The following is a 22951-nucleotide window of genomic DNA, read 5'->3' as shown; positions in this document are numbered from 1 at the left end:
ATCTCCTCATGCCAATTCCTTCTCATGTCTTTTCGCTGCTAACATCCACTTCTCCACCTGCTACAAACGCTGCTGTTGATGTCTCCCTTCTCTGGACTGTCAGAGAACTGCAGTTTTCCTTCGGCAGCAATCACTTTTTCTCCCCAATATTTTCGTTGTTGATATGTTGTGCTATTGATGTAGTTGTAGTTTCCCTACTAGATGGTAAGCGCCTTACTAGGAGAGATTGTGTGTTTTCCTTCTCTCTATTCCACATGATATCCAACAGAGTGATCTGAACATTTCTCAATCAACAAGACAGTGAAAGAAGTATGTGTGTGGTCTCTGATTCTAAGGACAACGGACATATTAAGACTTCAGAGGAATAAATGAGCAAACTAATCAGAAACAGTCTCAGAGATATAGAGAAAAACTGAGGGTTGTTAGATGGGAGGGGGGTGGGGATGAGGGAGAAGGTGAGGGGATTAGAAAGCACAGATTGGTGGCCACAATATTGCCACGAGGATGAAAGGAAGTTTGGGGAATATAATCAATAATATTGTACAGATTGTGTAGGGTGTGATGGGCACTTGTCTTATTAGGGAGACCACTTCATGGATGATGTAGATGCCTCACCACTGCGCTTCATGATGGTGTAGATGCCTTACACCTGAGGCTGAAGCTGAATAATATTGAATGTTAACTAGGTACGGAATACAGCATAGGGAATAGAGTCAATGGAATTGTAACAGCTGTATATAATGTTGGAGGGGTAGTAGGTTGGGGGCGTTACCACTTTATGAAGGGTAAAACGTCTATTACATTGTTTTGTACTCCTGAAACTAATAATAAAGAAAAAAAAAAAAGACTGGTAGAGGCATCCATAGTGCAACCTTGTGAATATCGGAGTCTTGTCTATCTGGTCCTTGCTTGTACCTATTAGTTTTCTCTAAAACACATTTGGATTTTATTTATTTTGTAAAATTCATAGAGGCATTAAAGGAGCAGATAATTTAACTGATAGATGGTTACAAAGGAGAGAAGCTTGAATGTTGAAATTTCCCTCGGGGGAGAAAATAGTACTTCATATAGCATTCTTTTGATATATAAATAGTATGTGTATTAGCAAGGATTAAAAAAAAAGTCATACTATTCTTCGGGTAGTTCCGATAGACACCAAGCACCATTGTGCCAGACAGATTTCTAACTGTTTATCATGCCGTTTCACAGATGGAAGACCTGTAGCTCTGACGGACATATGGGAAGGTGTCCATGAGTGCCATAAGATACGGCTGCAGCAGGGGCCATGGGACACCATTACCCAACAGGTTAGAGAGTATTTTCATTTTATTAGATGCAGTCCTTTCCCTCTGCTCAGTTTTTCATCTAGTTCTCTCTCCCGTACTCTTTTTCCTGTTTCACTCTTCTATATACTTACAGATTTCAACTCAAATACACTTTCCTTTAAAAAACCTCCCCAGACCCAGCCTTGGTTTAGCCTCCTTGTTATCAATACTCATAACACCCTGTAAGTTTTTTTTTTTCATAGTGCTTATCACATTTTAAATTATATATTTGGGTTTCTTTTTTTTAATTAATGTCTGTCTTTTCCACTATATTGTGTGCTCTCATGTGGACAGACCAGGTCTGTTTTATTCTTCATTGTACACCCAGCACCAGCACAGTACTTACAATATAGTAGGTGCTCAATTAAAAAGGTACTAAGTGAATAAGAATAGAAACTAAGTTGGCATATACACCACAAAATAAATGATTTAGCTGGTGTGACCTGTAATATTTTTACTCAGAGATGCCTTTGAAAAAAATAACTTTTGATTAGTAATAGGTTTGCAATAGTGATCTGAGAAAGTAGAGAAAACAGATCTGTGAATGTAAATATAAAAAGCAGATTGTCAAAAATAAACAAAATAAATATGTCACTCATGTAAGTCATTATTACTGCCTTGCTAAAATCAGCAGTTAATTTTTTTTAGAAATTTAAAAATACTCATCACCTTGTAACCAGTCATGGTCTCCTTGAATGTATTTTTTACTTATATCAAAATCTTATTTTTCCAAGGTTCTGTTAAGCTTAATCAAAGCTTCTTTTAAAAATGACTTTATCAACCATTAGAATTTTCATGCCCTCTTATATGTTTGGTCATAATAATGATAGAATCCTTGGCATTTCATAAATAGTTTTTTGACAATGATTGCAAATGACCATTTTCTAGGTTTTAATTGAGGACAAAACTGGGTTTAAGTATATGTATCTTTCACACTGCCCCTCAAATTAATTTTTTCCTTTCCCATCCCACTTTAACTCTCCTAGACCAAGCCCTATAGCCTCACCTGGAACAGTTAATAAAGCCTCCTTCCTCTGGTCTTCTGCTTCTTTTCCCTCTGCCTCTTACCATTAGTCATATCTTCTTAACCGCTGCTGCATTTATCTTACCCACGTGATAGCTTCCCAAGGACCTATGGCATGGGGTCTAAATGCCTCACCTGGGCTTCAATGGCTGCCACTCCCTGGCTCCAACCTGCCCTTTCTTTTTTCTTTCTCTGTCTCTCTTTTTTTCATAACATCAAGAGTTTATTAAGGAACTTACATAATGAGGCATGTCTTGGGCAGGGGCAAGATGATGTAGATATCCTCCACTCCAACCCGCCCTTCTAAGCTTATCTTCTACTCCACTTCACACCGTCTTGGCTCCTGCCACACATGGTGATTCATTCCCTGAAGCCATCTTGTGCAGTTTGTTCTTGGAATTCTTCCCAGGTTTCGTGGCTTCCCTGTTGCCTTCTTTCTGTCTTTGTATTTCCACCTCTTGTTCTCTCCTATTTTCCTTCCTCTGAAACCCCCCTCAGCTCACAAGAATGGCCCGTTCTGAAATCCTAGTTCTGTAGAAAAGGCATGGGTGGCTGCTATGATAAAAGGTAATGAGATATATAAGCAAATCAGCCATAAAGATTTTGGCAAGAGCATTTCATTTTATGCAAAGTATTTTAGATTAACCTTTAAGTATGTCAAGGTGAGTACTAACAGTTTCAACTTCCAGTGTCTTGTCAGTGACCGCAAACCATCTAACAATGTACACTGTATCATCAGAATGTACAGGGCCCAGAAAATGTTTGGTTGTGAGTGTAAAGGAAGATAGCAAAGGATAGGGGAAGAGAGCATCCAAAAATACATATGTATTTAACTTTAGCGTTTTTTTCTCAGCTCCTTCTCAGGTATGTTTTCCATTATGTTCATGAGCCCAGTTCTTTTTCTTTTTCTGTCTCTAGCAGCCCTGTTACTAATATCCTCAATGCAAGACTATAGCACAGTTCCTGGCTGGCTATGTCATTTTGGGTTTTAATTCTACACGTCTCTGTTCTGAATCATGTCATATGAACAAGATTCTGAACTCAAATGTATTTTCTTAGTTTTCTAATATGGTGTTACGAATAGACAGCTTTCCATTAGTAGAACCCCTAAGTTGCCAAACCAATCAAATGAAGCAATCTATACCTTAATTGTTTTTGGTGGAATTGATTAATGTCTTTCAATTTATAGACATTTAAGTATCCTATAGATAGCCTGTTAGTGGAACATTTTTGTCCTACCTATCATAGCATATTAATAATGATAAATCCTATCACAATAAGCATTACTATTTCTAACATCAAGAGTGGGCCCACTTAATAGGACGGATATTTGATATAACCGAACTGCAATACAACTATAACATTTGCATATTCCTTTGGAATTTATCTTATTGGTATTTATTTGTGGACAGCTATCCCACTTTTGATAACAGACATTATTTAAGCATTAGCCTTGCTTATCACAGTGCATGGACAGGCACTACAGACCCTAACAAGAGACGACCAGTTGTTGTCATTACACTACCTGGCATTTAAAGTCATCGTGAGTATTTCCTTTGGAGGTCTTGGCTTTTAATCCCAGACCCGTCAATGGGTTGGTAGTTATGTGCTCTTCTTTGCTTGAGATCTTTGAGAGAGTTTTGTAAGGCCCCGTGCAGAGATAAAAATAGTGGCGTGAAGGAGAGGGTGTGATAAAGCACCAGAATGAGCCTATAGAACATCGGTGGCACCAAATAGTAGATACCATTTTGCAGAATTATACTAAAGAAGCATTAGCTTGCAGACTGAACATGATAATAATATCCTGTCCTCTAGAGTGGCTTAAAAACAAAAGCAGCCTTCGCATAATATAAAATGCATTTCAGTTCATTTCCAGGCTTGATTGTGCGCCCATGGTTTGTTGCTCTTCATCTTTGGTAATCACACTTCTGTTCTCTCAGCATTTGTCTTGATGATAAGGAACTGCTCGTGTCAGACACGAACCCTCTCTTTTGAAGACAAGCCACTCATGAATCTCATACATTTGATTACGGTGATTACTCACCTGCTTTTGTCCAGCATTACAGACTACCTATTATCTCAACCCTGCAGCCTAATAAAGAACCTCCAAAAGGAAGTTAACAGATGCCTACGTTGGATCTGCCTCAATGGGTAGATGAATATTACAGTAATGATCCCTGGAAGGTGTGATCTCTGTGTTTTAGTAAAGAGCTCCTGTGATCTTGGCACCAGCCAAAGTCATTAGATAAAAAAGCGTACCTTCAATTTTACTTGAGGGTGTATGTGTTTATGTATGAGGGTGTGTAGTGGCCAGATAAGTAATTTCTTTCTTACTGTTTTCTTTTTATAAACATACACAAAAGTGGAGATAATATAGTATAACATACTTACAAACTCATGGCTAATCTTCTTTTTTGGCATCTCACTCAATCTGGAGTGTTTTTGGAAGCAAATCCGAAATATCATATTATCTCATCCATAAATATTTAAGTAGATACCTTTAAAAGATAAGGGCTCTACACAAATGTTTGTAGCAGCTTTATTCTTAATAGCCCATGGAAACAATACAGATGTCCTTGAGAAGGTGGATGGTTAAACAAATTGCTGTATATCCTTACCATGGACTATTACTCACCAATGCAAAGGAGCCCACTATTGACACTCTCAGCAACCCAGATGAATCTCCAGGTAATTATCCTGAGTGGGGGAAAAAAAAGAAGGGAAGGAAGGAAGGAAGGAAGGAAAGAAAGAAGGAAAAAAGGAAGAAAGAAAGATCCCAGAAGGTTACATAATATCTAATTCCATTTATCTAACATTTTTGAAATGACAAAATCTTACATTGGAGAACAGATTTGTGATTGCCAGGTTGTTAGAGAGGAAGGTGTGGGTGGGAGAGAAGTGGGTCTGGTTGGAAAAGGCAACATGAGGGAAATTTTCTGTATCTGACTGTATCAATGTCAATATCTTGTTTGCGATATTGTACTATGGTTTTGCAGTATGTCACTGTTGGGCGAATGGGGTGAGGGGTACAGGGAATCTCTGTATAATTTCTTATAATTGCAGGTGAGTCTAATGCAAAATAAAAAGTTTAATTTAAAAATAAGGTAAAGACTCAAAAAATATAACCACAATATAACCATAATATTATCACAACTGAAATTATAAATTTCTTAATGTCTTTAAGCAATTAATGTTTAAATTTCCCCACCTTTTTCATACACTTACTTTGATCAGGATCTAAATAAGATTTACACATTAAAATGGTAAACATCTCTTAAGACATTTTGAATCTGAGATTCCCATTCTTCCCTCTTTTTTTTTCTGTACAGTTTTTTGTTGAAGAAACACGTTGTTTGTCCTGTAGTATTTGCAGTTGGATTTTTTTTCTAACTCTATCTCTATTGTGTTGTTTAGTGTTTCTTCCTGTGGAGATTCTTTCTCTTCATATTTTAGCTTTCAGTTGATTCTCTGTCATCCTCCAAAGGTGACCAAGAAAGGGTTTCTATTTATCTGTATGAACTCATGGATATAAACGTTTTATTCACTTTAGTTCATTGTAGTGATTATCTTCGTTGATTCTCAATTTACCTCATCTTGGGCCAGTGAAAGTTTTTTGAAGTTGGCTTGTGATCTACGTTGATACAGCCCAAGTAGTTTTGCTGGCTTCTTGTTTTTTGACGTGACAAGTTGTTGCACGTTCATGTTGGGCAATTTGTGCCCAGACTTGAGATGAGCCATTTTCCAAAGAGGCTTCCTTCCTTTCAGAGCCTTTATGGAGGTGCTGGTGTCAGAGAGAGTGGATTTGACTCCGAGTACCCCCACTTACTAGCTGCATGCATGACCTTGGACAAATTGTGAAGACCCTGTTACTTGTTCATTAAAGATAATGGTAGCACCTATAGAGAATTGGTGCGAAGACTAAGGAAAGAGGATTGTATATAAAACCCAACCTGTGTCATCGCTCCTTTCAAATGTATTCTTTCTAATACCTGAAGTGTGCACTTTGAATTTGGAAACCAAGACTTTTGAAGAAATTTGTTTTCTGATTCCACCTACCTAAGCAAGGCTGTCTAAACACAAGTAAATGAATGGTGTTGGGAGCATAAAAGTGGAAACAAATCCATTGATTATTTTTTCTTATATGATCCTTTTCAAGTACTGTGACAGAACTGGGTTGAAGATTTGTAGGGAGTGGAATAGGAGGAGCCTGTGCAATATACATTTTGAATATCCCAAATACCACTGATTTCATTTCAAAGACTTTAGCATCTCTAAAACATGCAAAAATATGATAATTATTATTAGTGAGTTTTTATTATATTTCCATGACAAATCTTTCAGGGCAAAAAAAGAAAAATCAAAAACAACTGAAAACAAAACTCCATGTACCTTTTGGTGAATATATTGCTTTTGACTCTCAGTGATACAGGAAGTCACTTGTTAAGGATTCTTAAATAATGAAGCTTGATATGTTGCCTGGTGATTTATAATGATGGCTGATAAACTGATGATTTAATTGTGCTTCCTCTAGTAATAATCTTAAGTGCTCCAGTGAAGTTCCAGTGATTGGCTTTCTTCTGAACTCAGTCTCCCTGGAGTCTTTAGGCATCTCTTTTACACAACATCCGATAACTGACTTTTAACTGTTCCTATTTTAAATAATACAAATCAATTAAAACACACAGCTGTTTAACAAAACTTCTCCGTGTTGGTATGGGTCTCGGTGGGTATTTCCTGGTGGCTCATAATGACATCAATTTAGTGCACCTGGTAGGATCTGTGTGAACTGGAAGTGGCTTAATTCTTAAATGACAAGAAAATTAAGAAGCTTTTATGGATTGCTGCTGCTGCTTCAAAATCACTGCCAGCTCCGTTGATGGCTCTTTTGCGGTAAAGTTTTGTTTAAATGGGATTGCAGACATCATGTGATTGTTCTCTCTGTAATTTGCTGTTAATTTGTTGATTGTGAGTTTCTAGGTATTCATTCTGGACATTAATAAGTCACTTTAGTGGGTAATTTTATGAATGTAAATGTATTTGTGTTTATTATATAGAAATATGTACTGTATATACACAGTAAATGTGTCCATTTTGCAGACTTTTTGAGAAACCTTCCAATATTTTAATATTACTCAGTGATTCTACCACACTTTCCCGTCTTACGAGAGTGAAATATGTTTTCATCCTTGTATCTCATTTTCTTTGGTAGCTTAGGGTAATGATGACAGTGTCATTTTTCTCTGTCTCTATTAGTAATTATTTTTAGATTGTCAGTCTACACATGCATTGTGACTTTTAACATTTATTGAATGCTGATGCATGGGTACATACATTGTCTAAAGTATGACATATTTGACTTTCCATATTTATTTATTTGACTTTCCATATTTATTTATTTATTTTTATCAATTCTGAAATGTCTACTGTCACTCACATTCCATTGTGTTTTTCTTGTTTGGGGGTAAAAAAAAATACATTTTTATAAATTTTGTTTGTTCCTCAGACTTTCCTTACGTTATGAAATATATTTGTAAAACAAAAATATGTGAAACTTCTTTCTTAGTATTTCTAAGTAATTAATTTTTCTCAAAAAATTTGTTTTGGCTTTACACCTGGAGTGTTTTGGGAAAGTCTTAACTTCATACTAACTGCTATTGAAACATTGGTATAATATTACTTCCTCATCCAGCTTTTAATTTCTAAGTTTTCTGACCACTAACTACTAATTAAGTGTTCAAATTAATCTAAGTAAAAGGGGGGATGATTTATTATTTAAGAAGCTTGTCTTATTAAATTAATTTATAACATGTTTTGTTTCATTCCATTTTAATGAGAATTCAAGATACATAGTTAAACAAGGAATGTATTTTTTATAAGTAACCAGATTATAATGGTATATTTGGTTTTTACTTCTTTAACTTGAAGTTTGTTTCATGAGATAAGCCTGGTTAATGTTCTGTTATATGTGTATCTGATTGAGCAGAATATTGCTAAGCTTTTTACCATCAAAGTTATACTTTTGACTCAGCACATGCCTTGAATTTACACAAAAGTTTTCTTTAAAGAATTTCCCAGCATTTCATTGATCCTTGGAATTTCTAGTCCAAAAAACGAAACATCTTATAAATGTAAAAATTAAATGCCATTAAAAATATTTAATAATTGACTCTGGGTGGTGAACACACAATGGGATTTATAGACGATGTAATACAGAATTGTACACCTGAAATCTATGTAAATTTACTAACAATTGTCACCCCAATAAAATTAATTAAAAAAAAATATTTAATAATTCATTTTAATATTACTCATCTTAGCACATTTAATTTTGATAATTACGTACCATCAATTTTTAATTTTTAATAAACATCTCAGTTCCAAAACTTCAAGTTTGAGGCATGTTTATATGCTCATTTCCAGTTTTTGAGATACAGGTAATTGATGGGTGGGTTCTAAGGCAGTAGCCAGAGGCAGGTAGAGCAGCCTGGGACAGCGGGAAGGCAGAGGAGACAGACTCTGCAGACACACTTACCCAGACTGGTTCTCAGTCCCTTATACAGGTATAAGCTTCCTAAGAAAGATGCTATTGGTTCTATCCTGTTTTGGCACAATGGTTGCTACACATACATACATATTCTACAATGTAATTATTGCACTTTTTTCCCTCATTCCACTTCTTAACCTCTTCAGCTTCTCTTTTAACCTGTTATTTTCCTGATTTTTTTTCAATGTCAGCTGCTAAATTCCCTTGTGCTATATTTGCAGTGTATATTTATAGTTTAAAATTAGGCCAGTAAATGGAGATAATACCAAAATATGTAAAGTATTTGTGCAAGTCATTACAATTATTTTATTGTATGCTGATGTTATTTTTTTTCAGTATATTATGAATTTATTTCTACTTCCCTCTGTCCAACCTGAATTCGAAAAAATGTTTCAATTGGTGTATATACATACATGCTAATATAAGATGAATGCATGTACTATAACCATCCAAGCAAGGGAGTAAGAACTAAGCGATGGAGGGGAAGAGACAGTTGCAACACAAAACCTAGGTTAAGGAAAGTTCTGAGCTTTCTAGAACAAAAAAGAGAAAGGAAAAGCTAATTCAATTCATTGCTTTCATTCTGTTATGGAAGGAAGCAAACAAGTTTATAAGGGGGAGACAAACTTTTTTTTATATTAAATTTCAGAAAAATAATTTTACAAATATGGAAAAATTGTCTGCTTCATAGATACTACTTAAAGCAGCTGTAGGAGATGAGGAGGGAATGACGTTCAGTTGTTGTGTGAGTTACAGTAATGTACTTACTGTGTGTGTAGGTTTACACTCTCAAGGTCTTAATCAGCAGATTACTGCTCAGACTGAGCCTGCAGATGTATTTTAAGTGCTTGGAAATTTTTTTGAACTTGAATACGCTTAGACTGGGTTGTGCTCTCTACTTAACCGTAGTCACTTCCCCTCCCTATTGCCTCATACCCTGTCTATTTCACTTATTTACTTTGCCTGCCTGTCTTCTAAAGGCACCTGAGTTTGCCAATTTCTATATTGATATAAGACAGAAAGAGCTTAGAGATTCTGTATGATTCTGAATATGTGTATCTCAGTAGGTATCTTAGACGATTCTCAAATAAAAATGCTATCATCTGGGCTTACATTATTTTAATAACTGTTATTTTTTTCTGATTAAAAAGGAATATATATTGATAATTTTTAATATAGAATAGCATAAAGAATAAACATTACTCATAATCATAAACAGTGAAAGTTACCACTGCTAACCTTTCAGTGCACAGCTTTCTAGAATGATTGTATACAGTCATATAATTATATATAAAATACATATATTCACATATATGTATATATCATATATAAATATACTAAAGACACAAATGAGATCATACTGTGCACCTCGTTTTTAAAATTTACATCATAGACAACTTTGCATGCCAATACTTAAATACATCTAAATTTTCCCTTTAATGACTGCATAGCGTTTCATTCTAAGGCCATGCTGTAATTGTTTTAACCGATTTTATGTGGTCAACATTGAGTTCTTTTCCAGTTTTTTGTCTTATAAATAGTTTTTAAGTGAGCATCCTTGTACATATAATTCATGCACTTGTCAGGTTATTTCTTTGGAATAAATTCTTAGAAGTAGAATTGGTGAGTTAATGAATATTCACTTTCAAAGATTTTGTTAGATAGACCCATGTCAAGCTCCAGAAAGGTGTACTCCTACTAGCAGTCTATTAGAGGGCCCATTTGAACCCTAAGAGCCTGCTCACACTGGTCATAATCGTTCTTAATGTGTTACAGTCTGATGTCAATGAGGCTTCTAATTGGAGTCATGTATCAAACACTTTAACACTGACGTTACTGATGAATAGCTGAAATGTGGTTGTTCTTGCATTTGACTGGCACACACATTGTAGACACTAGGGAAGTTGACATATGGTCAGAACTAAAGGGGTCTGATTTCCATGTTTGCTAAGACTGAGCATTGTTTCTGCTGTCCTGAGGCAGCTGCAGGAGACCTGTCAGCAGAGCCAAAGCCTTTCTTTGTAAGCTTCTTTAGCTTGTGCAAATGATTGAACAGAATCTGTGGAAACTCCTAAGTCCTGCTCCTTTAAGCATGGAAGATAGGATCTTGGACTCCAAGGTTTTTGTGAGCTGGCATTGTCAGTCAGCCACTTCACTCAGATAACAAAACTTATTTGGAATATTTGAGTGAGTAAAATTGTATTGAAGCGGGCCTGTCAGGATAAGGTAACTATAAATACACCCCCTCCAAACAATTAAAGAGTTAGTTAGCATTTTGATTTCTTCCAAAATATTATCCATTTGGGTCCTGAAGAACATCTTTTAAAACTGACAGATTCGGTTTTGGCACAGTTGTGCTTGAGCTGTTCCTCCTGGCAGTAATTGGCCACTAGATTAATGTGTTCCTTAAGTACAACCAGGTCATCACCATAAAGATGAGTGCTTGCTTTTCTGTTTGCTGTCACAGGAAATCAAGTTCTTACTTCTTCTAAAAGGTCTATGAAATTGGAAATAAATTTAAAAGTGTGGGGCTTGAATACAACTCTATTATATAACCTTTTAAGATTAGAACTTATCTAGTCTAAAGATTATTCCAGTAAGAGTTAACATTTAGGAAGCATTTCCTAAGTACCAGGCATTCTTCTAAGTACTTTATAGATATTATTTTACTTACTCTTCTGAACACCTTTATTAGATTGATGCTACTTTCTATGTTTTAGAGAAGGAGAAACTGAGGAAAAAAGAAATTATAACATGCTAAAGGTCAAACATGTACTAAGTTACGGAAGCAGGTTTGGAGCTCAGATGGCTGTATTTGAGAGCTCACCTCCTTCAGCAATATGTTCTAGCTCCTTCTATGATGCTAATCTTATTCTCAAGATCGTCTTATATGAATGATACCATATTAAACTGAGTCTGATGCATTTGGGGTCGGACGAAAACTCTGAAACCTGGTCCTAGACACACAAAGTGTGGCACCCTGAATCAGGAGACCCCTCCAACAGGACCTGCATCCTTGGACCTTGCAGTGGGTACAGTGGAGTAGAACTCAACATCCATGCCCCCCTCCTGCTCTTGTGCCCTTCCTATACTGCAGATGCTGGAAAGCTAAAACACAATTCTCTGTCTCCCTCATGGAGAGGGGCCTGAATTTGATTTAGGTTTATCATATCAGATGCATTTTACAGCATTTGGAAAGCAGAAGTGTGTGGAGGTTGAACTTGGTAGAAGTCCTGTGGGTCATGGACGATGTCTGTGTGGCTTTGGTATTCGTTGCTAGCTCTAGGAGTGTCAGGAGGCGGAGGATGGGGCAATCATTTTGTTGGTGTGAATTGCAGCACGTGTGACATGGCGCTGGAGGTCACTGCAGCAAAGTCAGACTTCCGATCCTGGGGATGGAGGCATGGTTATTCTAGGATGGCAGATTCCTGATCTGAGAAAAGGCAGTAGGTCTCATACTTGTAGTGTCCCGTTCTCCAGTGTGACTTTGGGAATTGTCCCTGGGGGTCATCTAGAATTTGTTTATTCAGTCCCCGATGAGAGCTTTACCTCGTCAGAGTAGATTCTGTTTTGTGCAACTGAGTCTTGACCGGTACAGTAATATATAGCTGCACCCAAGGACAATGTTTTCAATAGGTTGGGAGTTTGGGGCTGAAATCAGAGACTCTTGGGTTCTTATTCAGGTCCTTCCACTTATTACCATGGGACCAAGGACAAGTAATTTGACCCTTCACCTTCCTCATTTGCAACATGGGAAATTATTTCCATATGGGGACTGTTATAAAGACTACCCCATTGGATTGTTGAGAGAATCATCTGAGTTAATGCGTGGGATGTGTTTAGCACAATGCCTGGCACATAGGTGATGCTAAGAACGTGAGCTATTATTGTCATTAACCCCCAAATACTGTGAAAAAGAGAAGCAGAAGACATAATTCCTTGTCTATATAGAATGGACCACTGTAGTGGTCAATAGAAGAATCGTTGAGCGTCCAGTTTCCTGGATATATTCACAGGCCAAGACTGGTAGTTTATGGAGAAGAGGGAGGCTGATCCAGAGTACTTGGGGATTATATTTACTTAGTTAACTAGATAAAGCGTTTTGTAGTTCTCATTCAAAAGAAGATTTTTAAAAAGCCTAATAGCAATCTGCTTCCTCAGGAAAGACATTCTGCTTTAGATGGCTCTTTTGGAGGGCTGTTTTTTATGGGATGTGGTTGGCAATTCATGGGAAAAATGGCCTGAGATTGCATGAGCAGTAGAAGTAGTCCATCTGGGCCTCAGTGAGATTCCATCTCCAGACACTTCTTCCTGAACTATGTCATGAGCAGTTGCACTCTATAATCTAAAGTTGTGATTGGACCTATGGCTAAACCTGCAGCTTCCTGTTGAGATAAAGATATGTCTGAACATATCCTACAAAACATCTAGAATTGAATATATAGATATTGTAGTCAATTTTTTAAACCATTTATTGGTGAATCAGAGTTGAGTTGAAAACGTCTGAGTTGGTTTCTCAAATCAATATGCTCCTTTCTTCCAGGCTTTCTCTCTACCTACACTCGATCAATATTCAAATAGTCTTTAATAACCAAGAATGCAGTGGCCTGTCCCTCCCACCCTCACAGCAGATCAGGCAGGGTTTTCAAACTTAGACTTGTTAATATACAGCCAGTGGGGAACCTCCATGAGAGAATGGCCAGAGCAGTCAGTCAATACCCTAGACCTTGGAAGGTTGCTTATGTAACCCATTTAAAGGTTCCTACAGTCTTCCTCTCCCACTTTAACTTGGAGGTCATCACACAATCAAATTAATTGTAAACATTTGTTAAATAAGAAAATACATTTAAGAATCCTGTAAAATGATGATTTTTGATCCTCCAAAGTCTATCTCATAAGTAGAAATAATCAGTGAAATGCAATTATTTTCCATGTTTTATTCCGATTCTTCACAGACATGTTTGCCATCAGTGCCTTTATCACCACCAGCAATAGCTGAATGACCAATAGAGCTGGTCCCTTGAATATGTCAATGATGTTTCCTCTTAGTGTTGGATTTACGAGAATTGAGTTTAACTGTACACGAGTTTGGCCATTATTTGCCCCCATTCAGCAAAATGGCTATGGCTACAGGTGTGGATGATAGGAAAATGGTCTTCTCATTTGAGAGAACAGGTCTTTCTTCTACTGATGGAGCTTTAATCAAATCTTTATCATTTCATGTACTCTGATCTGAAATTACTGTGCTAGCTAATTTGAGTTTCACCCTGGATTCAGGAAAGCCCCATGGTTGAGTGTGGGTATCTGGGGGCTCTTCTCTGTGTGTATTAGGGTGTATATGATGGCCTGGTGGGAAGAGGGGACATAATCTGGAAAGGGTCAAAATAAGTAGATGGGTCTTTGGAGCCCGCCACCTTACTTCAATCAAAGTACCTCCACTTCCTTCTGTTTTTAGGCTCCTTGTAGGGTTTTATTTGCAAAGTGTTCTGCTCCTTTAAGATGCTTGAAAACATCTGAGCTGGATGATATATTGTCGATATGATTCAAAAGACTGTCAAGTTAAAGCAAGGCAAGTAACATTACCTCCTTCCTCAACAAGAGGAATATGAGTATCGAGACTTGTCAGGTCTATCTTTTGAGGCAGTTGTATCAGGAATATATAAGTCTGTATTGTTTCTAGCAGGTTGCTCGGGAAAAAAAAATCCTTTTGGTCTTAACTGAGAGCAGTGTGGCCAGGCCTACCTTTGCATCTGCTACAGCGATTGAATAAATGCTTCTTAGAGTCCACAAGCTTGGATGTTACAGAGTTCATGCTGTCAATCTGAGGCAACTTCTAACAACTGATGATATGGCTCAGAGGAAGGTGGTCAGGGTATTTGAATTTTGCTCTCATCTTGGCACTTTAAAGGAGATAGACTTTTGGCCTCTGGGTATGTTCTGTGAGCTCCCTTAGAATCAGAAAATATAGCCAGTTAACTTTGGAAACTAAGGATCTTAAGTTTCTACAGCTGCCAATAGTGTCTTCTCTGTTCTTTAAACCAGGTCAGCTCACTTATATCTTAGATAACAATGGGCAACCTGCACACACACCAAGGTAGCTCAGGGAAACTACCCAGTTTATTTCCCTTTTTCCTGGCTTGTGTGTAGTCCGCTTTCATTCCTGTCTCATTCCTGCCTGACCTGAAGCACTTGGCTGTGTAACACTTCGTGGTCCCCTGACCTTGGTACTTGACAGTAGTCTTGCACAAACATCAGCTCTCTCTAGCCAACATTGGCTTTGGCCATTTCCCTGTGCTACTTGAAGGGAACTTGTCCTCTCTTAGTCTGTCCCCCTAACAGTATTCCGTCCCTAGACTTGGCAAGATCTACCTAACCCTCCCAAAGATTTTTGAGCTGGATTGGACAGAGACTAAAGGAATCTGAAGTAGAGCAAAACCAACCAGTCACTCTCAGATGGGGGGTTTTTCCAAACCAGTCTAAGGAGAAGGAGACTTTCCAGGTTATGGTTTGGAAATCTTAAGGGCTCCTTCCTTTATGTCCATCTGTCTGTGTCTATAAATGAAATGATTCGTGCACTCATACTGTGGGGACAGAGTCCCAGAGAGCAGTTTCCAGGTTCTCGGCCTCACGTGGAAAGGTGCTGGCTTGGTTATTCGATGGCCAGCAGCTGTTACCCAGTTAGCCATTAGCCATAATACAACTGCTGTGGCTACGCTAGGGGGTTGTTGGTTGGCAGAGATCATGTGGCTCCTGCTTCCTATATCTCCAACCCAGCCGCCAGCGAGAATATAGTGGTATGACTCCCCTATCTATCTATGGCTCTGTGGGTGTTCCGGTGTTCCTTTTTGGCCTCACCATATCCTGCGTTCTTATGTGGGGAGCGGGACTAGAGACCCCACTTGACACATATCATGTTCCCCTTCAGGGGTTTGGGTGACTGACCTCAGCTGAGCCCGAGTACCCTGAGAACACTTCTAAAGGCAGAGGTTTAGCAAGCAGTAAAGTCCACTTCCTAAACTATGAATGTTCTCTCCAGGTCCTGGTTAATGTATGATGTTACGCACCCTGCCCACGGAAAGGAGAAGCCCTTACATATTTTGAAGTAAAAACATGAGGAAATTTGAGAGGCAGGGCGGGGCTGGGGCTGGAGAAGTTTGATTATGAGGATTTAGCTAGTAATGCAGTGTATTTCCCTTGAGGTTTTCATGTAATTCACCTGCCTAATTCTTGATTTTATGTGTAGACATTCTTACTAAGTAATATTGAACTACATGTAGGTGAGCAGAAGAAACTAGATTTGCATTTAATAAACAACATAGAAGGTTAGGCTGAGGATACACAGTTTTCTATATGTTTTCTGTAGTTTTGTCGTTAACTTTAAACTCAGTCCTAAAAGGAGAGATATTACAACCTGAATTTGGTCTGAGAGGTTATTGCTCTAACTTGGCAACATTTTGAGGACAGGCAGCTATTGTATTTTAACTGAAAAAAATTCCTAGAAGGGAACAGTACTAGAATAATTTATTGGGATTTGGGAATTTGCTTTATTTAATTGCTGTTTGGCTGAAAAAAATTCCTAGAAGGAAACAGTATGAGAATATTTTATTGGGATTTGGGAATTTGCTTGAAACTTTATTCAGTTGCTGTTTTGCTTGACTTTACACATTGACTATTTTGAAGATGGGACATTCTAATTTTGTCAGTGGAAATATTACTTAATGGTTAATATGATCATTTACCTTTAACTTCTGGTAAGGAGCAAGATGTACCCTATTATTTCCAGTTACATGTGCACATTCAGCTCTTACAATGATATGTTATGTAGCTAATTGTCCTCTAGTTTTTCCTGAAAATGTTTCAGTTAAAAGCAGGCCGGTTCTTCTGATGATTTGTCATAGGGATTCTTCAGTTCTAAATGTTAATATTGATTTATTTTTAGAAAGAAGTCTGGAAAAATTTTTTTGAAATTTTGGGTGGGAGTAATAGATGATTTCTATTATTATTGAAAGAAAACAAGGTAAGAAATCTCCAAGTCAAGCATAAGTTTCACCAGTATTAATTAAATATACATTTTTTTTCTGGATGGATTATTTACTGATTTTTCTTAAAACATGAAAACTGCATTTAGTTCACGGTAGAATTAGTGTGCTTAGGAGAGATTGTCTCAAGTTTTTCTTTTTAATTAATGAATTCCCTAAGTCTTAATAACTAGAATGTCAGTCATTAAGATATATTAAAAAGAGCATAGGGTTTATAGCAAGAAAGAGGTAGATCGAAGCTTTAATCTGCCCCTTGTGATCTATATGTCTTAGGGCAAGTTACCCAAACATCATTTTGCCTGGTACTAATATAGCTACACCAGCTTTCTTTTGAGTAGTATTTGTCTATAAATCTCTACCCTTTAATTATTTATTTCTCTCTATTCCCCCCCAATAAATAAAACATCATTAAAAAAAATTATATATAGTAAAATTCGTGTGTGTGTGTGTGTGTGTGTGTGTGTGTGTGTGTGTGACCACAGTTAAGATTCCCTGGTGCACCCCCTTGTAGTCAGCCCTTTTCCCAGCCCAACCCTTGTTCTCTGCACCTATGTTTTGTCTTTTTCAGAATGTCATACAATACATAGCCTTTTGAGTCTGGTTTATTTCACTTATCACAATGCATTTAACGTTCATTCATGTGGTACTTTTTGTTACTGAGTAGTGTAGTATTCTATTGCATAAATGTACATTTTGTTTATTCATTTACTAGCTGAAGGACCTATGGGTTGTTTCTACTTTTTGTTAATTAAGAATAACACCATTATAAACATTTATTAACATGTTTTTTTGTTGACATAAGTTTTCATTTCGCTTGGGTAAATACTTAGGAGTAAGATTTCTAGTCCATGTGATATTTATAAGAAAACACCAAACTGTTTTTCAAAGTCTCTGAACCCTTTTGCGTTACCACCAGCAATTTCTGAAACTTCTGATTGTTCCACATCCTCACCAGCACTTGCTATTGTCAGTTTTAAAATTTATTTTAACCATACCAATTAGTGTATGGTAATATCATGGTATGGTTTTTATTTTGCATTTACTTAATGACTAATAGTATTGAAAATCTTTTTATGTGCTTGTTTGACATTCTACATTTTTGGGTGAAGTATTTTAAAATGTTTCCCCAATTTTTTAATTAGATGCTTTATGTTCTTATTGTTGGATTTTGAGAGGTTTTTGTATATTCCAGATACAAGTTATTTACCAGATATGTGATATACAGATAATTTCTCCCGGTATATGACTTCTCTTTTTATTTTAATAGTGTTTTCACAGAGAAAAAGATTTTAAATGATATAAAGTCCAATTTATCAAAAAAATGTTTATGTACTGTAGTTTTAGTATTGTATCTTTGCTTAGTCCAAAGTCACAAAGATTTTTTTCTAAATGTTTTATAGTTTTATTTTTTTATGCTTATGTCTATGATCCACTTTGAGTTAATTTTTGAGTAAAGCGTGAGTTATGGGTTCAGGTTTATTTTATTTATTCATCTATTTGTTTGTTTGTTTATTTATTTTGCATAGGGATGTCCAATTGGTCCAGCATAATTTGTTGAAAAGAATATTCTTTCTTGATGCAGTTGCCTTGCACCTTTGTCAAAAATCAATTGGCCATATATGACTAAATCTATTTTTGGACTCTCTTTTCTGTTTCATTGATCTATTTTTCTATCCTTTCACCATTACCGCACTGTCATGCTTATTGTAGCATTATAGTAAGTCTTGAAATCAGAGCGAAATTCTCTCAACTTACTTCCTTTTTGAAATTGTGTCAGCTATTCCTTTACCTTTACGTATAAATTTTAGAATCAGTTTCTCAAAAATATCACAAAAGTTGGAATTTTAATTGGGATTATGTTGGATCTATAGATCAATTTGGGGAGAACTGACATCTTAGTAATGAGTCTTACAACATGTGAAGAGGGATAACTCCTCTTTTTGTATGCCTTCTTTGCTTTTTTTTCATCAGTGTTTTATAGTTTTAAGCATATTGATCCTGTATCTATTTTCTTAAAATTTTACTTAAATATTTCAGCTTTTGATGCTATTGTAATTTGCTAGTATTTTTTTTTAATTTCAAATTCCATTGTTCATTGCTATTATAAAGAAATATAATTTTTATATGTTGGTCATGTATCCTGAGACCTTGCTAAATTCACTTTTTAAAAAAAAAAATTAGTTTCAGGTGTACAAAATAACATAGTGATTAGACATTTCTATACCTCACAAAGTGATAATCCCAATAAATCTATTACCCATCTGACACTGTACATAGTTATTACAATAATATTGACTATATTTCTTATGTTGTACTTTCTATTCCTGTGACTATTTTTTTAATTATAGTTGACATTCAGTATTATTTTATATTAGTTTTAGGTGTACACCATAGTGATTACACATTTATATAATTTATGAAGTGATCCCCCTAATAAATCTAGTACCCATCTGACACTATAGTTTGTATAATATTATTGACTATATTCCCTACACTTTACATCCTTATGACTCTTTTGTAACTACCAGTTTATACTTCTTAATCCCCTCATCTTTCTCACTCAGCCCCTCAACCTCCCATCCATCTAGTAACCATCAATTTGTTCTCTGTATCTATGAGTCTGTTTCTGTTTTGTTTGTTTATTTTGTTCTTTAGATTCCACATATAAGTGAGATCACATGGTATTTGTCTTTCTTAGTCTGACTTATTTCACTTAATATAATACCATCTAGGTCCATCCAGGTTGTCACAGTTAAATTCACTTATTAGTTCTATGAGCTATGTTGTATTTTTTGGGATGTGAGTATTTTCTATTGAAACGTGTCATCTGTGAAAAAAGGACAGTTTTATTTCTTCTTTTCTAATCTGTCTGCCTTTTTTCCCTTTGTCTTGCTATATTGCACTGGCTAGGACTTCCAGAGTGATGTAGAATAGGAATGGTGAGAGCTGTGATGATTAATTTTAAATGTCGACTTGGCTAGACTATGGTACCTAACTATTTGGTGAAACATTATTCTAGATATTTCTGTGAAGGTATTTCTCAGATGAGATTAACATTCAAATTGGTAGGCTTTGAGTAAAGCAGATTATCCTCCATGATGTTGGTGGGCCCCATTCAATCATTTGAAGGCCTTAAGAGAAAAAGACTGACATCCCCAAGTAAGAACAAATTCTTCCAGCAGATTGCCTTTGAACCCTAAATGCAACTCTTCCCTGGGTCTCCTGGCTGCTGGCCTACATACAGATTTTGGACTTGCCAAAGCCGCCATCATTGCAAGCCAGTTTCTTAAAGTAAAATATTCTTTATCTATCGGTCTGTCTGTCTGTCTGTCTGTCGGTCTGTCTGTCTACCTACCTACCTATCTATCTATCTATCTATCGACACATACACACACACACACACACACACACACACACACACACACACCCTGTTGGTTTCGTTTCTTTGAAGAACCCTGATCAACATCTTTGTCTTTCCCCTGAGTTAGAAGAAAAGCATTTAATATTTTTATGTTAAATATAATTCATTATATTTTCTGTTCACTATATTATTAGCTGTAGATGGCCTTTTCTAGATGCTCTCTAAGGAAATTCCTTCCCTAGTTTGATGAGAATTTTTAAAAATCATGAAAAGATGTTCAATTTTGTCAAACGCTTTTTATGTTGTGTGCTCATATGATTGTTCTTCTCTAGTCCATTAACATGGTGAGTTACATTGATTAATCCAGGCTTGCTATCCAGGGATAAATTTCACTTGTTCATGGTATAGTGTCCTTTTTATGTACTTTTGGCTCTGATTGGCTAATGTTTTGTTGAGGATTTTTGTATTACTTTTCATGAGAGATATTAATCTATAGCTTGTGAGGTTCTTTTCCTTGAAATTTTTCTGGAGACATGAATTGTCTTGGATCTTTTTTTTTATATTCTCAACATTCCATTTATTTTTTAAATTCTCCCCTCTTTCTCTCTCTCTTCAGATTGGATAATTTCTATTGATTTATATTCAGGTTTTCTAACTTGTTCCTATGCCATCTTTAGTCTTCTAAGAGAGCCCATCCAGTGAATTTTTAATTTCAGATAGTGTATTTTTCAAAGTTTCCATTTGTTTTTTTTATGTTTTTCTGTGGATAACTTCTATTTCTTCATTCATTTCAGGAGAGCTTTGCTTTACCTCCTGCAGTATATTTACCAAAGCTGTTTTTGTGTCTTTGTCTAATAATTCCAATATTTGGGACATTCTGTGATTGGCATTTGTCTCTTCCCTTTGAGATTTAGTCAAATTTTTCTAATTCTTAGTTTATTAAATAATTTTGGATTCTATCCCGGTCATTTGACTATCGGTTGTGAGATCCCCGGTCCTGCTAAAAACCCGAAGAGAACGTTCATTTTGTTTATTTATTTTAGCCTGTCATCAACCCACTTAGGTTCAGACTGTAAATTCTGTCTTATCTTCTGTGGTATTTCTAATGTCAGTTTAATTTTCTAAGCATTTGCTGTGCTCCTTTGCTTCTTCCCTTTGCGTACCCCTCTCAGGGGTTACTCTGAGACTTGGGGGTTAGTTCAGTTCTCAAAGTCTTTGCTAGGCTGGGTGTCTCTGTCTAGGACATGCACACTTGGAGGTGAGCCTGGGACTTTAATCAGGTCATATGCAGTCAAGACATCCATTTCTCCAGCTCTCTGCATTCCAGGATTTCTCCCACACTCTCTGGATTCCAGAGGCTTCCTTTTCTGGCCTTCAGGCTAGCAAGACTTGGGCCCTCCTTGGGGCAGGACTGTGAGAGAAGAAAGAGGGAAAGAAAAAAATCACGGGGTCTTCCCCACCCTCTTCAACTTGCAGGGACCTATTTCCCTGTTGTCCGGTCAGAGAGGGTTTCTCCCAGTCTTTTTGTTGTCTGCACTCCTTGCACAGTTCCACAGTGGGACAACCCTTGGGTCAAAGCTAAGAGATAAATGAGGAAGAACCAGTGAACTTACTCCCGTGGAAGTTGTTCAAGTTTTGACTACTGCTCAATCTGCTACTACTGCTAACTTTTCAGAGTTCTGGGGGCAGTTGCTTTTTTAATCCTGGTTGTTTTCATTTTAATCAATGAGAGAGAAAGGCTGTAGTGAGCTTACTCCATCTTGGTTGGCACAAGAAGTATAGTGTCCTTATGTCTAAGTGCTATATATATATTTTTTGTCATATTGCTGTACTTTAAAAAATCCAGTGTATAATTTTTATGTTTGAATGAGGGAGTTTAATCTGTTTATTTTTATTGTGATGACTGACATATTTCAATTTTCTTTTCCTACATCTCATTCGTGCTTCTGTTTGTCTTACCTTTTTGGTTTCTTCCTATAGCATTCTTCTACATCTTAAGGAATAATATAACTTTTATGAGACTCCTTTTTTTAAATCTCTAAAATGGAGATAAAGATGGATGTTCTTTTAAAGATTAAGATAAAATGTTCGATATATTTAACACAGTCCCAGGTACAATTTAATTTAATAATATTCATTGAGCACCTATTATGTCTTTAATAACAGAATAGATGTAAATTACTGCTCTATGGAGCTTACATTTCTAGTGGAGGAGATACCAATAAACAAAATAAGTAAATTCTAGAATTTGATAGAAGATGAAAACTGCTATGGAAAAAATAAAGCAGGAAAGGAGATGGAGGACAGTGGTAGAGTTGGCAGATGTAAACTGACCAGTTCTCTTCTGTATGAGAAATCATACTGCTTTATTATTTGTGTGTTTCATTTGTATAGAATTTTATATGCCATTTTGCAAGCATGTTAACATCTCATATTTTATTTTTATTCTCATTGATTCAACAAATGTGGGCCAGATTTGTGCTAGACTCTTGTGATATGATGGAGAGCCAAAGCAGACATGGCATTCCTGTGAAGTCTTCAGGGCTATTTCAACATTATTTGCATATTAGAGGAAGTCAGTGTTGCCAATTTATTTATCTCTTCCACAAATATTTCTTTAATTTTACTATGTACCAGACACTATAGTAATTGATAGGT

General features: G+C 36.4%; 1 protein-coding gene across 5 annotated transcripts in view; it reads left to right on the top strand.

Moving 5' to 3' along the window:
• ATG10 (autophagy related 10) overlaps positions 1-22951 on the top strand; it is a 312754-nt gene that overhangs the window by 244449 nt on the left and 45354 nt on the right. For 4 of the 5 annotated variants that reach the window (XR_013993689.1, XM_081054357.1, XM_081054356.1 and 1 more), the window contains one exon: positions 1210-1307. Coding sequence is in view for 4 of the 5 variants with exons in the window: in XM_081054357.1 (XP_080910483.1) it covers positions 1210-1307 (98 nt within the window). In the remaining variant the exon portion in view is untranslated. Of the gene's footprint in view, positions 1-1209; positions 1308-6114; positions 6252-22951 lie in introns of those variants that run through there. The other variant, XM_081054358.1, reaches the window with a different exon arrangement.

The sequence above is a fragment of the Rhinolophus hipposideros genome, assembly GCF_964194185.1.
Source record: "Rhinolophus hipposideros genome assembly, chromosome: 7".
Taxonomy (NCBI): Eukaryota; Metazoa; Chordata; class Mammalia; order Chiroptera; family Rhinolophidae; genus Rhinolophus; species Rhinolophus hipposideros.
Note: the sequence above shows the minus strand (reverse complement) of the source record. Positions and strands in the feature narration are given on the sequence as shown.